Source organism: Sinocyclocheilus rhinocerous, unplaced genomic scaffold (assembly GCF_001515625.1).
Source record: "Sinocyclocheilus rhinocerous isolate Xijiao unplaced genomic scaffold, SAMN03320098_v1.1 scaffold640, whole genome shotgun sequence".
Lineage (NCBI taxonomy): Eukaryota > Metazoa > Chordata > Actinopteri > Cypriniformes > Cyprinidae > Sinocyclocheilus > Sinocyclocheilus rhinocerous.
Genome location: NW_015666536.1, coordinates 159,358 through 177,159, shown reverse-complemented (window position 1 = coordinate 177,159; position 17,802 = coordinate 159,358). Strand labels below are relative to the sequence as shown.

At 36.3% G+C, this 17,802-nt stretch overlaps 1 protein-coding gene across 1 annotated transcript in view; it reads right to left on the bottom strand.

Annotated features, from left to right (window-relative positions):
• The window catches only part of LOC107732536 (CD2-associated protein-like), a 61,801-nt gene that overhangs the window by 5,234 nt on the left and 38,765 nt on the right, over nucleotides 1-17,802 (bottom strand). Inside the window, exons 12-19 of the mRNA XM_016543893.1 lie at nucleotides 11,635-11,671; nucleotides 9,477-9,539; nucleotides 6,599-6,752; nucleotides 6,196-6,299; nucleotides 3,683-3,795; nucleotides 2,774-2,851; nucleotides 1,420-1,598; nucleotides 1,143-1,206 (exon numbers count right to left, since the gene is read on the bottom strand). Coding sequence (XP_016399379.1) covers nucleotides 1,143-1,206; nucleotides 1,420-1,598; nucleotides 2,774-2,851; nucleotides 3,683-3,795; nucleotides 6,196-6,299; nucleotides 6,599-6,752; nucleotides 9,477-9,539; nucleotides 11,635-11,671 — 792 coding nt within the window. The remainder of the gene's footprint in view (nucleotides 1-1,142; nucleotides 1,207-1,419; nucleotides 1,599-2,773; nucleotides 2,852-3,682; nucleotides 3,796-6,195; nucleotides 6,300-6,598; nucleotides 6,753-9,476; nucleotides 9,540-11,634; nucleotides 11,672-17,802) is intronic.

Sequence of the window (17,802 nt, the reverse complement as noted above, 5' to 3'; positions counted from 1 at the left end):
AGCCTCAACTCGGCTAGTCCTTCTGACATTTGCCGCTGGCTCTGATGTCTCTGTAGTGGTTAAACATAAGATATAATTCATTTTGGGTAAAACTAACAGGCAATCTTTGGTGTTTATTCTGTTAATCTATTAATATGTTTAAATGAAAACGAAAAGAGGCAGTGATGTTTGATATAATATTTTGTCTTATTGTAAATACAGTGAGGAAAATTGCAGTAGCCAAGGCGAGCTGACTGACGTTATCAAGTACGCTGCTGTTTGCAGAATTACCGGACTTGCGCCGTCCCATCCGCGGGAGTTCACACTCCTGAGTCGAACTTGCGAAGTCCGAACTACCGAGGATGCAAGCCCGAAATTTGCGTACTTGGTATTGAGAAACGCGCACAGACCTACGTCACCAGACTATTTGCCTAATCTTCTCTGTACTTTAGACCGCGATGGAAAGCAGACAGCAGCAGGTCTGGGGGAAAAAAGTTCCTGGGACAAATTGTTCCAGGTAATTTCGGTGGAAAAGCGGCTAAAGGTCACATTGAGGGAAGTCGTGGCCTAATGGTTAAAGAGTCGGACAGCAGTGAGTAGCTCTTGGATGGGTTAAATCCAATGTATGGGACACCATACTTGGCTACATGTCACATCACTTTCACTTTAACCTTACAGAAACGTTTGCCCTGTGTTTTCAGTAAATTGCTTTTGTCTCGCATTTGAACTCTTCTTTTTTTGGTGGAGTGTGTGGACTTTCTTCAAGTGTTTTACTTTTGGAATACTTTTTTGGTCTACGCACCTCGGTTGGACTGTTTTGAATGCACGGTGAGTTCCTGGTTGTTTTCCAGATCACCTCAATCACCACAATTGATACCTTGGGCTTTGTGTGAAGCCATATCTCTTAGTTGCTAGTAGGGGGCTAGTGGACTTTAGATAAAGTATTGTTAGTTTTTATGTTCAGTGAGTGTGAGAAACACTCAGCAGGAGACTCAGAGCCGAGTCAGACCCCTTGTGTTCACCCTGCTGAGTGTGGAAGCAAACCCAAGGTATCCCGCCTGCATTTCACTGCCCTCAGAAACAGCACTATGACATCCGTTTACATCAAACTAACAAGCTCTGACAAGCCGTAAAGAGAAATTCTGATTTAAAGATCAATTTACCTGCAGGGCCACTCGTTTGAGTCGTTCATTATCCAGCTCTTTTCGGAGTTCACTGAGCTCTCTCCTGCAAAGTTATGAAAGAGGTTACAGAATTACGCAAATCAACAGAGGTTTTCAACCTTTATGTCATAAGTGATTTCTAAATACTTCATGTACAAATGAGATGACATTTCAAATGTGGATAAACAGCTTTTGTGCATTATATTTTATAGACATAATAACTCGACGACAACAGAATACAAGAAAACAAGCAGCATGAACCAAAACTATCACTTACGACTGTTGTGCCTTCAGTAACTCTATAGACAGCACTAGGTCCTTTATCTGAGCCTTCAGTTCCTCCAGTTCAGATCCTTTCTCCTCTTCCTTGTCAGGTTTTGGTTTGGGCTCAGGGGTGATATGGGTTGCTAAAACTGTTTTAGGCACCGTAGATGGTAAGGATGATGAGACAGATGTCTGCAAGAAAAACAAAACCCAGTGTATCAATTAGTATAAAACAGCAAATTACTCAATGCCATGTGTTTAGCAAACAATACAACTGTTAGGGTATGGAAATACCCTTATCTTTTATAAACTTTATTTCCAAACTAGTTCCCTGATAGTCTGATTTACAAGGATGACCTCAAACCAATCTCTAAGTTGTTTCCAGCTGAGAGACTAACGTCATGTTCGTAATTGCTGAAAACTTCTGCTTAGGAGGAACATTAATCATTCCACTTAAGTGTAATGAAATGAAACATTTCTCAGGCTAAAAATATGAGATACCACACAAACTCAGGAGGTGGTCTGGTCTGAGTTAATCCAAAGTGTGATTCACTTATAGTGTGCATTCTGAATGCAGAGCACTCTATGATTAATCTTTCACATACACATCAAATCAAAATATTTTGCTTTGTGTGACAATATTTAAAGTGAATAAAATAATGCATCAATATATTAATTATAATATTGCATAAATTCCTATATCAATCATTAATATCATTATTATTAATATCACTAACTGTTACTAGATATCATGCATTAATATTTAGATATACTTTATAAAATTAGATAGACTTTATAGAACTAGATATCATTTATAGAATAAACACACACACACACACACACACACACACACACATATATATATAACTACCGGACACCCAAACATGACTCAGATGATACAGTACAATCAATAGTGCACAATCAATCCCTTTCTTCTCTTTATTTCTGAAAAGAGTGACAGTGTGCAAATGTTCCAAATATGAGAACCATCTGTGTGAAACCAGACAGGGTTTTTTCAGTCGACTTCACATAAGCTTAACATAAAGAACACTAAATATTAAAATAAGTCCTCAGGACTGAAGACTCATTTAAAAAGGAGAGCCAGACATTCAGTCGAGATCATATCAGAGTTGCTGTTTATCTCACAAACATAATTTCATGGGATGTATTTTCAAGGAGCCACAGGCATCTTGGGGAATTGTTATTCTTTTGGTTAGCTTGATTCAGAAATTACAGAATGGCACATAAGATTCTTTCATTAAAGAGTTCAACCAAAAATGTACATTTTGTCATTATTTATTTGCCCACATGTCATTCTAAACTTGTAAATTACAGTATCTTCTTTGTGTACTATATATTTGAGGTACCTTGAACGAATTCTGTGTGGAAGATGCAGAGTCAACTTCATCCACTTTCTCAGCTTTCTCAGCAATTTCATTGCTCGGCTGCAAGACGTTCCAGAGCATGTTACAAAAACATGGGAAGAGAAAAGCGTGAATAGCACTATACTTGACACGCATCCCATCTGGGATTTCATTTGTAAGGCCTTTTTTATCCAGACAAAAACACTGCCTGATACCCATTATGCCACCCTTCACATCATAAGAAAAATGTTTTCTTTCTCAATCAAAATAGATGTAATAAATAAAAAAATAAATGTTAGTGCTTATGGAAGCACAAAGAGATTTAGAAGATACTGGTTTACTCATCCTGCAGGACTATGATTTAAAGGGATAGTTCACCTTCAGTTGCTGGTCCCCACTGAATTCCATAGTATGGAAAAAAAACACACTATTCAAGTCAATGGGGACCAGCAGCTGAAGGTGAACTATCCCTTTAAGGAACATCTCTGATTTCACCCATGACATTTTGTAAACTCTAAAAAGTACTAACACATAAACTAACACAACAATTCTCTGAACCAAAAACTTGAAAATTTCTTTATAGCAGTTATGGATGCTGACTGGTCAATACAGAGAATGTCACCTAATGTTTTTTTTAATTATACCATAATTTTTTTATGAAATTTGATGTCCTTATTATGTTTTCTTCTAGGTAAACACATTTAATTGGTTTTCTTAATAAAATAAAAATTTAATGAAAATTGGTGCAATATGTTTTATCTCCAAGTGGAAGGATGTCACTTAATGAATGTGCTAAATTAATGTTTTTAATTTTTATGTTATTATCTATGACTTTTTCAGTAGTTTTTTTTTAGTATTAAACACAGAGATCAGAGCCCAAGGCAACTAAGCAAAAGGGTGTCTTATACTCACGGAGTGGCCTCTGTGACCAGGAGGTCTTTTGCCAGGCATCTTTGGTCGCTGTGCGGTAGGGTGGGTTAACTTCTCCGAGGCAGAGGAGACATCGTCAAAACTGATGAGATTAACTATGGGAATAAGACACAAAAGATTCAGTTCAAACATAGAACAGCCTTTAGTCACACAGTCAAACATGTTCCATCTCAGCTGAATTATTATTTTGAAGTTATATATGAGCCAAAAAAATTTGTTCGCAGTTACATTAGCCAATTTAAAAGTCATAAGAGGTAATAAAGTAAGTTTGTCGAGATCAAAACCCAACAGAGCAGGAAATTACAATTCCTGACTGAGTGATGATGGTTATATAAAGATTGTGTCAAAGTTTGAAAAATTCCCGATCGATCATCTTAGTGTGGCTGTCAGTTTAATATCTTAAAATCTGGCATTAAAATTCTGTCTGATGGATTTTCCCACCGTTACCTACCTAACAATTTTACCCTATTATTCACCCTTTGGATGGTATCTCAGAGATTGCTGACACAAAAAAAAAACCAAGAACCAGATTCTCTTGTGAATACTGTAAAAGGCAGTGACCATAATGACATGAATATGACATTGGGCAAAAGCATGAAGCGCAGCATAATTTGAAATCACAAGTTTAAAGTTTGTCGATCGCGCATCTCAATGAAGCTGAACTCTCCTCCTGTCCGTATTCAATTCACACAGACCGATCGTCACGCAGAGAACACGCGATCATGCAGGATACAAACGCACACTTCATAAGATCTCACAACTGGATTCGACTAAGTTTGCAAGGTTTTTGAAATTAGATGTTCATTAGTCATTCAAAGATTTGTTTAAATTATATAAATGCGTATTTGCTGAATGCTGACGGCAAACAAGAAAGTATTATCATGTTTGCCTTTCTATTACTAATAATATAAAAGCAATCGTTATAATACTTTTTTGTATACATTTTAATTCCTTTGTTTAACAGTTCTATCTGATTATTAGACAGACTTCTGTCCATGGACAGAACTGTTAACGACGACAGCGAACAAGAGGGAGAATGTGAGCACTGTGTGTTCAGGCACTGCCGTTCTCAGCGCCGTCAAAATAAAAGTCCTGCCACGAATGCATCGGCCAAACAGAAAAACTTATCGGCCAATGCCGATATTTGAAAAATGGCAAATATCGGCCTTGGCGATATATCGGTCGACCACTAGTGACCATATACAAAAGATTTCCATGAAGTGTAAAATGTCTCTCATGGCTTCCAGTTAAACCGTCTCTCATGGCTTCCATTAAACCGAATTTAATGATTTTCTCCTTCCGATAGTGTCTAAAAATAATCCAGAGCCCTGCTGCAGTGACATGCTCATGACCTTTCGAGAAGATGTGATTATAGCAGCTTTGGTGCTACTTTTGTCAACCTTTCAGCCTGAAGCAACATCTTGGTGTTTTTGTGTCCACATACAGAGGATCAATTCAAATGTCATTTAACAAATGTTCTTTTACATTTTTTCCTTTTCATCTATTTCCGACTTTAAAGCAGATTGTAGACATTTTCCAAATAAAATACGGTGCCTACAAGGTAAACACCTTCCAGTATGCTTATAAGAGCTATTGCATTTAAACATGTCTTTATCACAGTATGGTAATGCATAAGAACTCAATACAATTCAATACAAACAGCTAGACCTAACTGGAACTTGTCAGAATAAGCTTGAGCTGACAGATTAGTTGCACTTATCTATCAGGCAATTTAATAGATTTTAATTACATTGCAGTGATTATAATAGTGTATCAAATGTCTAAAATATTTACAAGAAAATAAGATTCATAATTCATAGTAGCTGACATCTTTTAACAGTCGAAAAGACTTTTCTCAGATTGATAGTTAAGGGATTAAGGGACTGATTCAGAATTGAGCAGTTTTAATTAAAGAATGCCAAGATTCAAAACAGGGTAAATCTTCGAAAATAACTTGCCAATGACTTCTAAAAAGATTCTTTAAAAATCCCCCAAACAACAACAATGTAAAGATGGCACCCAGGGCAACTGAACAGAAATAATTGATCAGTCACTTCTTTTATCTTTCACAGGTAATTTGAACATTTTTAACCTGCTCTACAGATCTGGACCACCACCCTCTGTGCAGGAAGAGTAATCCTGCTCCCAGCAAGGGATCCATGGTGCTAATCCACAAACACAGCTCTTTTACACCCAAACCGAGCTGAGAAAACTGATCTAACAAGAACCAAAGCCATTCCAAACACTAACATTATGGCCTCTGTGCTGGTGTTTCTCAACTGGCGGGTCGCAGCTGAGTTTCAGTTAAAATAGTCAAAAAAATAATAAAAAAACTCAAAATAAAAAAGCACACCAGTTCTTATATGTTTTGTTGTTATATGTGTAAGAAGAATGATCTGGGTCTTTTTTTCCTGCAAACAATTCTAAACTACTTTGTTATGATTTTGTTGCCACATGATGGTCAATACAGTCCAAAATCAGCAAAACCAACTTACCTGTTTCTGAATTCTTCTCACCGCTGTCCACAACAGTTTTTGGCTTGATGGGTACAGGTTCGCTCTCTGGCTTTGTTCGTATAAGGGGAACTTCTCCATTTTGCCTGTGGGATTTATGAGGAAAAGTTATAGCGATTGCCCGCAACGTCCACTGTCACACTCTACATTCAAAAAAAAAAAATTTGATTGAAGATATAAGGTATCACATACATATCTTCTTCAGAAAAAAAATTCATAATGCATTGCAACAAGCTCAGAGTAACATTACCATGTTTTATCCAATATGGCAAAAAGAGAAATATACTGATATACTGGAAAATACTTAAAATACATGTATAAATATAAATAATAATCAAATTATTGTTTTTGGTTTAATAATATAATAATAGCTTGTGACACCAACACTTGCTTGGCGGCTGGTAATGGAATGAGAGGCAAGTCAGGTCGTTTTGTGTGGATGGAAGGACGTAGCAGTCCCTTGCTTGGAGGCACAGGTTTTTTCGGGGGCACGATGGGGCCAGCAGGTTTGGCGGGTTTCTCAGGCAAGGGCTTGACAACTTTAGAGAGAGAGAGAGGACAAATATAGATGTTTATATATGTTTGAGATAATAAATGTCTACCCAGACATAGCAAGACACAAGACTTATGCACAACATTGTATCTTATAAGGTTCTGAGAGTTAATTATCTAGATGCAAGATATTGTAATAAGGTTAATACATCAATATTATTAGTTCCTTCAATTGATAATAGGAATTCATATAACTATCAATTATTTGAAACATGCCAGTTGTATCTCTATTGATTCTTAGCCCACAATTTCAGAAATCAGTTGAAAGTCGTGAGAATGGAAGCTAATGCAGTAATGCATAATGCACCTAAATGTTCTGAACTGGTCCAAATGACTTTGGAAACTATGTTCACAGTGACGTGTCTCAAAGTAGGTCAGGAGAGATTTTGGCAGGATGTTTGCACCACATTGATCTGCTTCTATCTTCTCAATTCAATGTTTTTGTCATATCAGTCACTCTTTCTGACATTCACATCGCAAGTCCTGTGTTCAATTTGTGACACTTGCTCGAAATAAGAGAGACTTCTATCTGAAAAACATGAAGTCCTGCTTTCAGATACCACAAAGATTATCAGATATATGTTCCAGAAGAGGTACATTCATATGAGAAAATAATTGTCAGGAAGTCTTTGATGCCAACACAATAGCAGATACTCAGAGAGGCTGTTGGTCAGAGTGAATGACATTTTTCCTACATAGTAAAATATTATATGAAGTACTTCATTAACCGTGTTGAGAGTCCACACACCAGACGACCTTATTGACCCCCACACGCCTTGAGCTATATTAACTATATTAAGCTATATTAACTTTGTAAATAAGGCTGAGTATCGATTAGACTTGTGCCGGTATTCAGTAATGCGGTATATCGCGGTATATCACGGTAATGAATATGCACGATATTGTTATCGTGGGCACTTCTAAATACCGTGAATAATTATATATTACAAATTATTCCGAATTTTGAATGCATTTTAAGAATACTTATCCCATCGACTGGTCAAAATGCGAGATCAACTGCTATTTAACACTGTCGGTTCCAGCTGATGTAAACTTTAAATGGCATTTTATGTGTATGACTTTTATTATAAAACTGCTGTCCAAAGTTTATGGTTGGTAAGATTTTTAACGTCTCTTATGCTCACCAAGACTGCATATACGTGATCAAAAATACAGTTAAATCTGTAACATTGTGATATATTATAACAATTTATAGTTTTCTATTCTAATATTTTTAAAATTTAATATTTATTCCTGTGATGGTAAAGCTGAATTTTCAGCAGTTATTACTCCAGTCTGTCACATCATCCTTTAGAAATCATTCTATTACATTGATTTGGTGCTTAAACATTTGTATTATTATCAATGTTGAAAACAGTTGTGCTGTTAATGTTTTTGTGCAAGCTATGATAAATTTTTTAAGGATTTTTTGATGAATGGAAAGTTCAGATGAACAGCATTTCTTTGAAATATATATATTTTTGTAACATTATAAATGTCTTTACTGTCACTTAAGATCAATTGAATACATTCCTGCTGAATAAAATCATTTCTTAAATAGCTATTAAATACATTTTCTTTAAAAAAAGAAAAAAAGAAAATCATACTGACCTAAACTTTTGAACGGTTGTTTAAAATGATAATAACAACAATAATCACCTCTAATAGAAAAACACTCTTTTTAAATAATCAAATGAGTTATTCTAAAATCTATTTAAAATAACCAATTATCAAAATCATCGAAGCTGTCTACATCGTGAGGGTTGTGATGTCAGGCTCTTGCTGTACACAAAGCTTATGGCTTTAGCAATGTAGTTGCATTGTGACGCAGTGCTTGTTTGTAGTGAATATTGGGTATGAAGCTGGAATGACAGCATTACAACAGTTCCTGATTGAAAGCATGCCTAAATAAGCAAGAAAGATTCTCTCCTTCGGTTACACAAACTCACAAAAAGTGCTTAGCAAATGAATAACTTAATAAAAATAAATTCACAATCAATTAAATTAACGCCATGAATTTTTTTGGAAGGGGGGTGGGTATTAACAGATATTAGTTATTTCAAATTAACCAATATGAAGAACTACACATCAATTTCTGCTTTTTCATTCTTCATGACACTGTGTGTCACCACAGTTGGCACACAAGAATTTGTGGTATAAAAGGAACTGGGCAGTGAACCCTCTCTTACCTTTATCTCTCTTTTTAAATAATCAAATGAGTTATTCTAAAATCTATTTAAAAGAACCAATTATCAAAATCATCGAAGCTGTCTACATCGTGAGGGTTGTGATGTCAGGCTCTTGCTGTACACAAAGCTTATGGCTTTAGCAATGTAGTTGCATTGTGACGCAGTCCTTGTTTTGAGTGAATATTGGGTATGAAGCTGGAATGACAGCATTACAACAGTTCCTGATTGAAAGCATGCCTAAATAAGCAAGAAAGATTCTCTGCTTCGGTTACACAAACTCACAAAAAGTGCTTAGCAAATGAATAACTTAATAAAAATAAATTCACAATCAATTAAATTAACGCCATGAATTTTTTTGGAAGGGGGGTGGGTATTAACAGATATTAGTTATTTCAAATTAACCAATATGAAGAACTACACATCAATTTCTGCTTTTTCATTCTTCATGACACTGTGTGTCACCACAGTTGGCACACAAGAATTTGTGGTATAAAAGGAACTGGGCAGTGAACCCTCTCTTACCTTTATCTTCAGGCCGTGACTGTGGTTGCTTCTTGTCCACACTGGGGGCCTCTGGTTTTAGGACTGAGAAACGAAGCATAATGACTGAGTTAATATGTTTTTTTTTTTGTTTTGTTTTTTTAAAGTACTACACTGAAGATAGAGCGGCTCTAGACACGGCAGATAAAAGAACAATGTGACTTCTGAGACAGACGTTTGAAGAGAAAAAGAAACATACAGTCAATGACTTGCATTTCCTGTGTGGGTTGACAGAGAGACAGACCAAATCTTTGCAACCCTCTATACAAGCTTTCTAAAAAGCAATTGGAATGATGCGGTGCCCTTTGATGCATAACATCCGCTTTTTTTGTTTGCATGTTTTGCAGACAAAAGCTGTGAGGGACTGACGACTTCATTTTCAGACATTACATCTGCGTCGCCAGATCATACGATTTTGTCCCCACCCTTCTAAACTAACGCTAGTCAGCTGTAAGTTGTTGTACCAGTCTTAAAGCCCATTTACACTTAAACAACTGATATGTCTTGATCGACTGGATTACTATCCAATCTACTATCTACGAATACCCCCTTACATTATTTGATCAAATAGGTTTTAATATCTTACAAACCATATAACTTTTAATGGCAGCAATTTATTGAATGTAAATATGATGAAATATAAAAGCAATGTTGCATAGCTGGTTAACAAATTAACCATAATAAAATTATAATGCTGTTTTCCAGCAAATGTGTTTATGAATTTATAGCTGCCATGGAGTTATATTACAGCTGTATTATAATATAAGATTTTTATCAAATAAAAAAATACAAAAATTTTTTTTTTAAGCTGCCATGGAGTTATATTACAGCTGTATTATAATATAAGATTTTTATCAAATAAAAAAATACTATTTTTTTTTTTTTAATTAAATTAAACAATTATTCCAAAACAAAATAAAGAAAGAAACTTCTTTAAAACTAAATGAAAAATTAAATATCTTTCTGGAAAATATAACATGCTGCATATAACATAATTTCTTTATGGGGTCAGTTAAAATAAAATAAAATAATTATTCCAAAAGAATAAATAAATAAATAAATACACTTCTTTAAAACTAAATGAAAAATAAACATATCTTTCTGGAAAATATTTTGCTTCAAAAAATCTCTAATTTTTTTATGGGGTCAGTGAAAATAAAGTAATTAAGCCAAGACATGGCTGCAACGGAATCCCCCCCAAAACACAAGCAATTATAAAATTATGAAAACATTATCATTGCTGCAGCTTAAGCTATAAATAGATGAAGAACTATGAAAGAATGTCCAAATCATTTTCAATATGCTGCCGCTGATGTGTGGGCAGACATGGGATCTGCGTTCAATGCAATAATTGAATATGCCAGATTAGCTGGCATCACCTCTAATCTTCTCAACATACACCAGCAAGCTCCTCTGAAAACCACAGGGGAAGTAGCTCAAATCAATATGCCATCTTGCACCAGTTATTATCCACTCACATACTGACGCAGACATATTGGCATGTTCCCTTCAAGTACCACTATTAAGGGCCATCAAATCATGTCAGCTGCCTGTAGCTAATAATCGAACAGCAACTAGCATATTTTAAATCTTGATGGTGGCTGGCAGGCAAAAACAAGTGAAAGATGTTTGATGACAATGAGCTTTAAAGGGATATTTCACCCAAATATGAAAATTCTGTCATCTAAACAAATAGCCACCCAAACAACCAAACAATTGCTAGTCCCCATTGACTTCCATAGCATAGGGGGAAAAAAAAAAAACTATGGAAGTCAATGGAGACCTGACATTGTTTGGTAATCCACATTCTTCAAAATGTCGTCTTCTTTGTTCAACAGAAGAAGAAAAAAATACATACAGGTTTGAAACAACCTGATTGTGAACAAATGATGACAATTTTCATTTCTAGGTGAACAACCGCCTTAAACACAGGGCTTTTGTGGCTCTTATAACATATGATTGCGAGAGAGGCATTGAGCATAACCTCAGCAGCCAGAATGAGTATGATGACACTTCAAGCTCTTTTATACCTCAGCGGTCTCATAGCAGCTTAAAATGAAAAGAGAAGAGTAAAGTAATGTAATCAAATGAATGCAATCAGTGAGATGTTAAATGCTATGTTAAAGATGTGACATCATACCTGGGGTTTTGGATGGTGGTGGAGGCTTCTTTGGCTTCTGTGGAGAAACGGCAAAAATAAATAAATAAACCTGCCATTTAAAATATAATTTAAACCTGGAAATAAAGCTTTTAGGTCTGTTAAAATTGGAAACAAATGATATATTGACATGAAATACAATATCTTTAACAATGTGCATTATTTCTAGGCAAATTTGTGACTTTGATCATGTGAACTCCTCTTTTTTTTCTCAGATTGTTATTCTGATTATAAATTGTAAATGACAAAAAAAAAAGCATTAAATCAGAATAATGACAAAGAGGGGATCTTCACCTCACACGTCAGGCTCCTATAATCCCCAGAGGCTGAATAACATAAAATACAAGTTTCTAAAGAGCTTGACAAGTTAAAATGAACAGGAACTGAAACAGATGAAACTGCTGAGGCTGGAAATCCCCCAGCCACCCCTTTGACGGCTCTGGAAGATTTGATGACTCTTGCTAACATATCAATGAATCGCTGCACTGATTACCAGAAAAAAACACCTTACTTAACACATATAATCACAGCAGGAGAAAGAGTTCAAACAGTAACACAGGCCTAGATCAACACATGCAACTGACATAGATATGCATCATTTATGATGAGGCCGACATGCACGACTTCTTTCATGTAAAGCGGGAGTCTTTTATGTACATAATTTCAGCACTCTTTCACTTATGCATGACCACTTACGAATGACCAATTATGCATGCTGATTAAGATGATCATATAAGGGTTCTGTCATACTCTAAGAACTAAACAAAAAGCGAATTTATAATTTAAACCCCTAATCAATATAGCATCTTGATTTAAGGCATTTAAATGATTTAACAATGTGCATTACCCATTTTCCACAAATATCCAGCCAAAATGTTCCACCTGGTGCCTAAAATTAAACTAAAATAACCTAAAATTAAAACAGTCTCTTAAATAAATGAGACCATGGTTGTATTTGAATCCAAGAAAATACACGTTTGCTTCTAAATAACATGCACTGACGAACTGTTCACAATAACACAATAAGACCAAGAACATGTAACAAGTAAGTAAACACAGTTCAATTTGATTTCATGTTGTTGACATTATTTTAAACGTTTTAGTTCACAGGTTCAGATTTTCCTTTCTAGTGTTCTAGCAAACAGATGCTTATGCCACTATGTTCTGGACTTAAGTAGGTTTATGAATATCATCATGTGGGAGAAGAAAATCTGAATGGACGTCCGTTTTATAAGCATACAGCAAGAGACTCCAGCATCCACACTGTGGCTTATTTTCTAAAACAAACCATGAATAAATGTTTGTAGTAGGGGTGGGCAATGCTTCTTTTTAGTATAGTTTTGTGGCTATTCAAAATGTTGCTTCAGGGCAAGAAATGGCCGTTCCAATTGTTATACATTCAGAGAGAAAATGAGCAAAGTACTGTCCAAAAAATAAAAAAAGAGCCAAGCAATTTGGAACTGAACTGCTGTTAAGTCCTGCTCCCCTCACTATTGTTAACACAGTCCCATTACAGGGAATAAAAGTTCATCAAATAAAATAGTGCTTTCAAAAAAAACAACAACAAATGTTTTTAAACTATATAACACACACACACACACACACATACACATTTATATATATTGACAGATAGATAGACAGATGACAGATACTACATTGTGTTTATTAAATGAATTTGTTCAACTAAAAAAAGAATTCATTCAGTGCTCAACCTGTGCTAGTAATATCGAAGCAGAAATTATTCCTACAATGGCGGTTTTCTGTAAATCAAGACACAGACACTGAAGTGAGATCTTACAGTAATAGCCATACATTTGCTTAAATTACTGTTGCAGACAGCTCAAACAACCTCAGTTCACAATTTAGAAGAAATTAGACTGAGACTGTCTGTAACCAACCCTATCTATGATGAATTGTGTTTGGGGCCAAAGGGAGGCAAAACAATTTCCTCTCCCTCAACATTAGAGACATACCTGGAAATCAAGGGCTGACGGGTTAATATTCAATCGCTCATGGCACACAAAGAAAAACAGTCAAACAGACTGGATCTTTTTGTTCAAATGTAAAATCACACCCCAAAAATAAAACTTCCAGTTCAACACTGAGGCTGATGTGTTTAAACACTTTTACCAGTCAATTTGGGCAATATATATTTATTAGGGGTGGAACGGTTCAACTTACTCACGGTTCGGTTCGTATCACTGTTTTAGAGTCACGGTTTCGGTATGGTTCGGTATGTGCTATGTTTAGGCAAAAACTATACTGTCAAATAAAAATAAATAAAATAAGAATAATCTATCTAACTACAAGCAACAGCACAAATAAATACAATAGAGTAAAGATACAAATAAAATAAACAGTGATTTTCTGTTTTTTTTAGGTAGGTCTAACATTAGTTTTCAGGTACAGAAATTGAATAAAGTAATGAAATGTAAAACAGCATTGCATATTTGACTGTATAAATTAAAGATTAATCTTTATTAAAGTTACAAAAGCTATTCAATCAAGAGCAGTGAGTGATTTCTTTGTTGTTGCAGTTTGATTCATATTAAGAACGTGCTGTCACTTTAAGAGAATGCACTGATACAGTACGTTCAGCCGGCTGTCTGCTATAGGATACTTACCAAGACGGGCATTTTGACATAATTTTTGTGTGAATTTGTCCATTTAAACACAATACTTCAGAGAAAGCTTAAAGTGCCCCTATTATGGATTTTTGAAAATTACCTTTAATGAAGTGTGTAACACAGCTCTAAGTGAATGAAAACATCCTGCAAAGTTTTAAATCTGAAAGTGCACCGAGTATAAAGTTATTGTATCTCAAAAGAAAGAGTCGACTCTGAATCATTGAAACGAGTCGTTTTTAAAATGAATCCCAAGCCGTTTCATGTTGACTTCAACATGATACATTAGCATATTGCCCGCCCACTTGTCGGTCTTTTCGCTTGGTCTGAATGAAAATGCAAATTCATTCTTTGCCACTAGGTGCAGCTTTTGGAGCGGTAAAAATAGCGGTTTCCCCGGTAACGCTGTACACAAAGCAGCACTGCGCTCACAAACGCTGCTTTATCAGGCATTACAGGCATGATGAAATGAAACTGAGACCAATCACCGTAGATTAGCGTCACGCAGAGGAGGGGTTTGAAAAAATGAATCGTTGAGCGAATCATTTGGGAGTCGTTGAGCAAATAAGGTAAAAATAAATGCATATTATAAGACAATGAAAGTGTTTTTTGACCTTGCATGCATGTCAACCTGTTGTTGGGGACTCCCAAAACCAAAATATGAACCTTTCATTACCCATAATAGGGGCACTTTAATATTTGCGCGCGTTCTGAGGCGCGGGTTTGCACGCTTCAGATGAGCGCACGCACAAATCTTCTCACCTGTGCGCGCGCTATCAGCACCCAGGTGATGACGGAATAAATGCTCATATTCCAGAATATGGCAGTCGCACTGAACAAGAGTGAATGGTTTGTCCACGTTTTTTTTTTTTCATCGCTGTTGTTGTAATGTATTGGGAAGCCAGAATGCGCATCCATCAACAGAAACATATATTAACCGAACCCTGTTTGTTTTACATGTTATTTATAGCAAACCATATTATAGATGCGTTGTCAGATTTAAGTTGAACCGCGGTCCTAGCGCGTGCCGAACCGTGTATGGGGAACCGTACGGTTAGATTTTTTTCTGCAAACCGTTCCACCCCTAATATTTATATTAATATTTATATATTAGGCAATGGAGACAACTACTACTTGATCATTTATATATTATTTTGATCAAATATAAATACATTATTAATAATAATAATAATAATAATAATAATATACTTCAGAGAGAGCTTAATATTTGCGCGGGTTCTGAGGCGCGGGTTTGCGCGCTTCGAATGAGCGCACGCACTAATCTTCTCACTACACTCGCGAGCTCGCGCCCTCTGGCTCTTAAATGTTTAAACTGGCAAAGCTTACATGAGTTTAGTTTAAACACAGATATCAATGTGTGTTGTTCAGGTCTCACCTATCAGCACGATGACTGGATTAAATGACTGCTCATATTCCAGCATGAGCAGTATAAGCATTGAACAAGAGTGAATGGTTTGTCCACTTTTTTTTTTTCATCGCTGTTGTTGTAATGTATTGGGAAGCCAGAATGCGCATCCATCAACAGAAACATATATTAACCGAACCCTGTTTGTTTTACATGTTATTTATAGCAAACCATATTATAGATGCGTTGTCAGATTTAAGTTGAACCGCGGTCCTAGCGCGTGCCGAACCGTGTATGGGGAACCGTACGGTTAGATTTTTTTCTGCAAACCGTTCCACCCCTAATATTTATATTAATATTTATATATTAGGCAATGGAGACAACTACTACTTGATCATTTATATATTATTTTGATCAAATATAAATACATTATTAATAATAATAATAATAATAATAATAATCACATCTTGGATACTTGTTTATTTGAATGCACTATTATAATGCACTATAATTGCAGTCAAATACAATTTACAGAAATTGCCTTCCTGTAAATGCCCTCTGTCCCCTTTACTCCTGATACAGACAGAGATCAATGCCTCATCATCTGACAGGACGCTTATAGGATAAAGGATTGATCATGGGCTCCCTGGAGTCCATTGGAGGAATGAACACTTTCACATTTTCATGAACTGCTCGCTGACCTCCACAACCCATCACATGAGCTTCAGCTCATCACATTCTCACTGCAGCATCACAAAGACAATCATTCACCAATGAGGTTGAAAATGAACAGATTTATTAAAAAAAAGAAAGAAAGAAAGAAAAACAAACACTTATGCCTTCAGCATATCAACCCATAACCTCATTCGGTGGAGGGATATGTGGCTTCACAGAATTTTTCTGGAAAATGGATGTGGCAGAGCATAACGTTTGCCCACACAAACCCTCTGTTTGTTCATGGTAGCTGGTGCTTTGAACAAATAATATGATTTTCACTGGGGGTGCTCCGATTGATCGGCTACCGATTGGCCGATAATCGCTTTGGGATGATTGATCGGCGGTCTCTATAAAGGCCGATCTCAAAAAACCAATCTCAAGTCTGCCGTGAGAGGTTTAGCACGACATGCAGCGTCACCGTCTCAGTCTCTGTCCGGCGCGGGTGAAATAATTATAATGCTGAAGTGAGGTACAGTCCATATTTCTTCATTAAATAACAAAGTAGCTCATTTGAAAACTTTCTGTGAGACATAATTTCACAAAGCGTGAGCGAATCACCACACGCGCTCTCTCTTTCTCTCAAAATGCGCTAACGGCTTCAAATCACATCGCGTCTGCACGCTGCACAGTTGACACAGGAATTGTCACTTGCACAATCGAGGCAGTGTCGCATCATCACTAAAGTTTAGAAATTGCATTTATTTTTAATTCTTGCCAGTGTTTAAACCATTCAACGCTCGCACACTCTCCTGGAGACTGAGCGCCCGCTTACGTACCACACATGGACTGCATACGCACTGCAAACGGAGTATGTGTGAACCCGGTGTAAAAGGCCGCCTCACATTCAGCTCACAAAATCAGGCTTGCGCTCTGTGTAAGCTATTGTGCAACAATTGCACGATTGTAAAAACAAAAATGCAGTGCATGATCAAACATTTAGGTGAGATAAATATATATATTTTAAAAATGTCTAAAAAATGCCCCCCTCCGCCCCTCAAACTAAAAAATCCCCTCTCACAAGAGTCACCTAAGAGGGGAATTCATTTTCAAAAATGAAATTCAGGCCCTGAATAGATGTCTAAAATTCCTGATTGGAGTCTTACTATAAATAATTCTACCAAATCACATCGCGTCTGCACGCTGCACAGTTGACACAGGAATTGTCACTTGCACAATCGAGGCAGTGTCGCATCATCACTAAAGTTTAGAAATTGCATTTATTTTTAATTCTTGCCAGTGTTTAAACCATTCAACGCTCGCACACTCTCCTGGAGACTGAGCGCTCATGCACACTCGCAGCGCACACACAATGTCAGGTTCACATTATTATACTCCGTTTGCAGTGCATATGCGGTGCGTATTTTTTCCGCGCTCATGTTAACGGATTGAAGCGTGCACACTGCACACGGTTGCGGTCCGGCAGTGTGTTCCAGGAGCGGTGCG